The sequence below is a fragment of the Miscanthus floridulus genome, chromosome 3, assembly GCF_019320115.1.
Source record: "Miscanthus floridulus cultivar M001 chromosome 3, ASM1932011v1, whole genome shotgun sequence".
Lineage (NCBI taxonomy): Eukaryota > Viridiplantae > Streptophyta > Magnoliopsida > Poales > Poaceae > Miscanthus > Miscanthus floridulus.
Window position 1 is genome coordinate 49,393,014 of NC_089582.1, and position 2,900 is coordinate 49,395,913.

Below are 2,900 nucleotides of genomic sequence, written 5' to 3' on the forward strand. Positions count from 1 at the left end.
ATGACCAGTCTGGTGGTGGTGCTGGTGGCGCTGGTTTTCTCCAGGGCTGCAGCGCAGGGCAATGGCCGCTCGAGCGTGATGATGACCCTCTCCCCGTGCATGGACTTCATCTCGAGCAAGGCACCGGAACCAGGGATCTCCTGCTGCTCGGTGATCGCCGGAGTCGTCCAGACCGACCCCCGCTGCCTCTGCATGGTCCTGGATGGCACTGCGACATCCTTTGGCATCTCCATCAACCAGCCGAGGGCGATGGAGCTCCCTGGAGTCTGCAAGGTCAAAGCACCACCAATCAGCCAGTGCGCAGGCATGTCAAGTCATCATGAAATGCAAATCATTATCAATTTCTATTTGCCCCTTTAAATTCTTACCTGATTTCAGGCGTCCCAGGAGCACCTGCACCAACACCTTCCAACGAGGCAGCAACAGCAGAGGGGGAAGAAGTTGAGGCAGCAGCAGATTCCCCATCAGGTGAAGTCATTGGTAAACCTATATGTTCTCATTTAGATGCTTCTGACCAAACAGGAGTTGGGCTATTCCAATACAAAACAGAAGACCAAATTTTACATCTGTAATGGTTAAAAGAAAAATATGGTTTGTTGTGCTGCAAAATAGATGACTTCTTCTGCTGCTTTAGGACTTCAGATGGCCATGCAAAGAATCCTTGTACCATGTACCACATGTCCGTACATGATAAAACAGAGGAGCGGAAGAGCTGGCCTATAAGTCCTTACATGTTATCTTGTTCTCTCTATCTATGCACCAAAAGTTTTCATAAGTGTTGGCAACCAGTGTTCAAATGCTTTAAAAACATTGTTGGGAAGAGATTGGCAGTTCAAATGCGTTCAAATGTTTTCATAAGCGTTCAAATGCGTTCAAATGTTTTCATAAGTGTTGTTGGGAAGAGCTTGCATTATGCTTTACACATGTTTAAATCTAGCATATTCCAGTAGCTTGAAAGCAGCAGCAGGTATCCCCAAACAACACGAACACATCTATGCAGATAAGAAAGTAGTGGGAAACAAAAACATATATGATGAACTAAATAATAGTTTAGTTACCAAATTAATTCCTGAGATGTGTAAAATCTTTCAATCCCCTATGAATGTAAAAAAGATATAAACTGGATCAAAGTAGAGCGCCACAGCCAGAAAGTCACTGCCACCAATCTCTGGGATTATACAAGTAATTCAGATGACATAATACTGATGCAGCAAGAATTGTTCAGAAAAGATCTTTACCTTACTCTCACTGTTCAAGCGAGTCTTAAGGTTTGCAATTGCTTTAGAAACTGCTTCGTCACTCGCTGTCATTAACTTGGTGAAAGCTGATTTCAGATATGACCTCACACCGATCCCCCCATCTTGCTCTTTGACACCCAAAAGCTTCCTAGATTCTTCTTTGCCAACTAATTCCTGAACCTCAGGTACAGTCCTCAAAACTTCCTTGAGCTCCTGGACATCAGTATAAATAAGTCAGTAAATAATAATAATAATAGCCCACACTGATGATCTGCTGAAAAATATATACTGAACAATTAGCATTCCCTTCTGAAAGGAATGCAATGGATTTAAACAACTTCACAGCTATAGAAAAGAGATAGAACATGCTGATCATGTAAACTGAATCTCTCCCAGAATATAGTATGCAGTAACCACTTCACTGTCCCTTACTGCCTAACCTACTAGTAAAAAAAAAAGGAACATCTTAAAAATATCTCAAGGATCGAGCTATGAATCGACATATTATCCCAACAGAAGCCGCAGAGCGCGTGGAACTCGGTGATGGTGACGGCCATCTCGGGCTTGTGGTTGGCGTCGCGGTACGTGGCCGGGCGCAGCGCGTGCAGCGCCACGGCGAGGTCCCGGTCCGGGTGCGCCTGGATCGACAGCGCCTTCGCCACGGACAGCACCTACGCGTAGCAGCCGGAGGAGCCGCTCAGCGGACAAGAAAAAAATGTTCTTTTTATGAAGGGGCACGGGAGGAAGGGAATGGCGGAGGCAAGGGGGAGGCGACGGGACGGACCTTGAAGAGGAAGGGGAGGTCGCCGCCCCATCGCGCGGTGACGTCGCGGCCGAGCGCGGCGGGGTTGCGGCGACCCAGTCGCGGAGCGAGACGTCGGGCGCGAGCGAGGAGGGCGCGGCGCATGGCCGGCCTTCGCCACCGTCGCCCTCGCCGGCGAGGCGCGCGACAAACACAGAGCCGGATCTGGTGCGGCCCCGTTGGATCCGCCTCCTCGTCGCAGATCCGACTCCTCACCGTAGATCCGCCGCCTCCGTCCTTGTCGCGGTGGTGGCGGCGGTGGCCGTCCTCGTCCCCGCCGTCGCGCCGGTGGTGAGCGTCGGTGTCGTGGCGACTGCGGCGGTGGTGTCGGTCGTCGACCCGGTCGCGGGATCGGTGGTGCCCGTCGTCGTCGTGAGTGCGGCGCGAGGAGCGGTCGCAATCCATGGGTGGGGATTGGCAAGGAGAGGGGTTAGGGTTTGAGTCGATTCGCCAACGAGGGAGGGAGGGCTGAGAGGAGAAAGAGACGAAGGATCTACGGTCGGCGTCGCGTGCGGGTTCCGAGTATTTATTTGTTGGAGCATTTGTAGGGGCGGCTGGTTATTAAGCCGCCCCTAAAAATAGCAACGTCGGGGGCGGTTGGTGAGTGAGCCGCCCCTACAAATCAGACTCATTTGTAGGGGCGGCTCGTATCACCAGCCGCCCCTGCTGTTTCATTTGTAGGGCGGCTGGTGTTTGGGCTCCCGAGCACGTCACTGTAGGGGCGGCTCCATCACCAGCCGCCCCTACAAAAAATTCGTCCCGTTGCTGCAAATCGTTTTTTACGTAGTGAGTGAGAACATAGACATATGATGTCATTTCGATTCGCACTCAAAGCATGCTTCCTAGCATTGTCAACAAAC

The 2,900-nt window shown here is 51.2% G+C and overlaps 2 protein-coding genes across 2 annotated transcripts; one reads left to right on the forward strand and one right to left on the reverse strand.

Moving 5' to 3' along the window:
- On the forward strand, positions 1-572 carry LOC136543714 (non-specific lipid transfer protein GPI-anchored 5-like). Its single transcript, XM_066536090.1, has 2 exons — positions 1-304; positions 379-572. The coding sequence occupies exons 1-2, from the start codon at positions 1-3 to the stop codon at positions 570-572; spliced, it is 498 nt and encodes a 165-aa protein (XP_066392187.1).
- Positions 90-2,445, reverse strand: LOC136543715 (mannose-6-phosphate isomerase 1-like). Its single transcript, XM_066536091.1, has 6 exons — positions 2,023-2,445; positions 1,755-1,909; positions 1,239-1,464; positions 1,059-1,168; positions 369-486; positions 90-266 (listed from the first exon to the last, which is right to left on the reverse strand). Exons 1-4 carry the CDS (start codon positions 2,443-2,445, stop codon positions 1,097-1,099), a joined length of 876 nt encoding a protein of 291 aa, XP_066392188.1. The 3' UTR covers positions 90-266; positions 369-486; positions 1,059-1,096.
- Between the last annotated feature and the right edge of the window lie 455 nt (positions 2,446-2,900).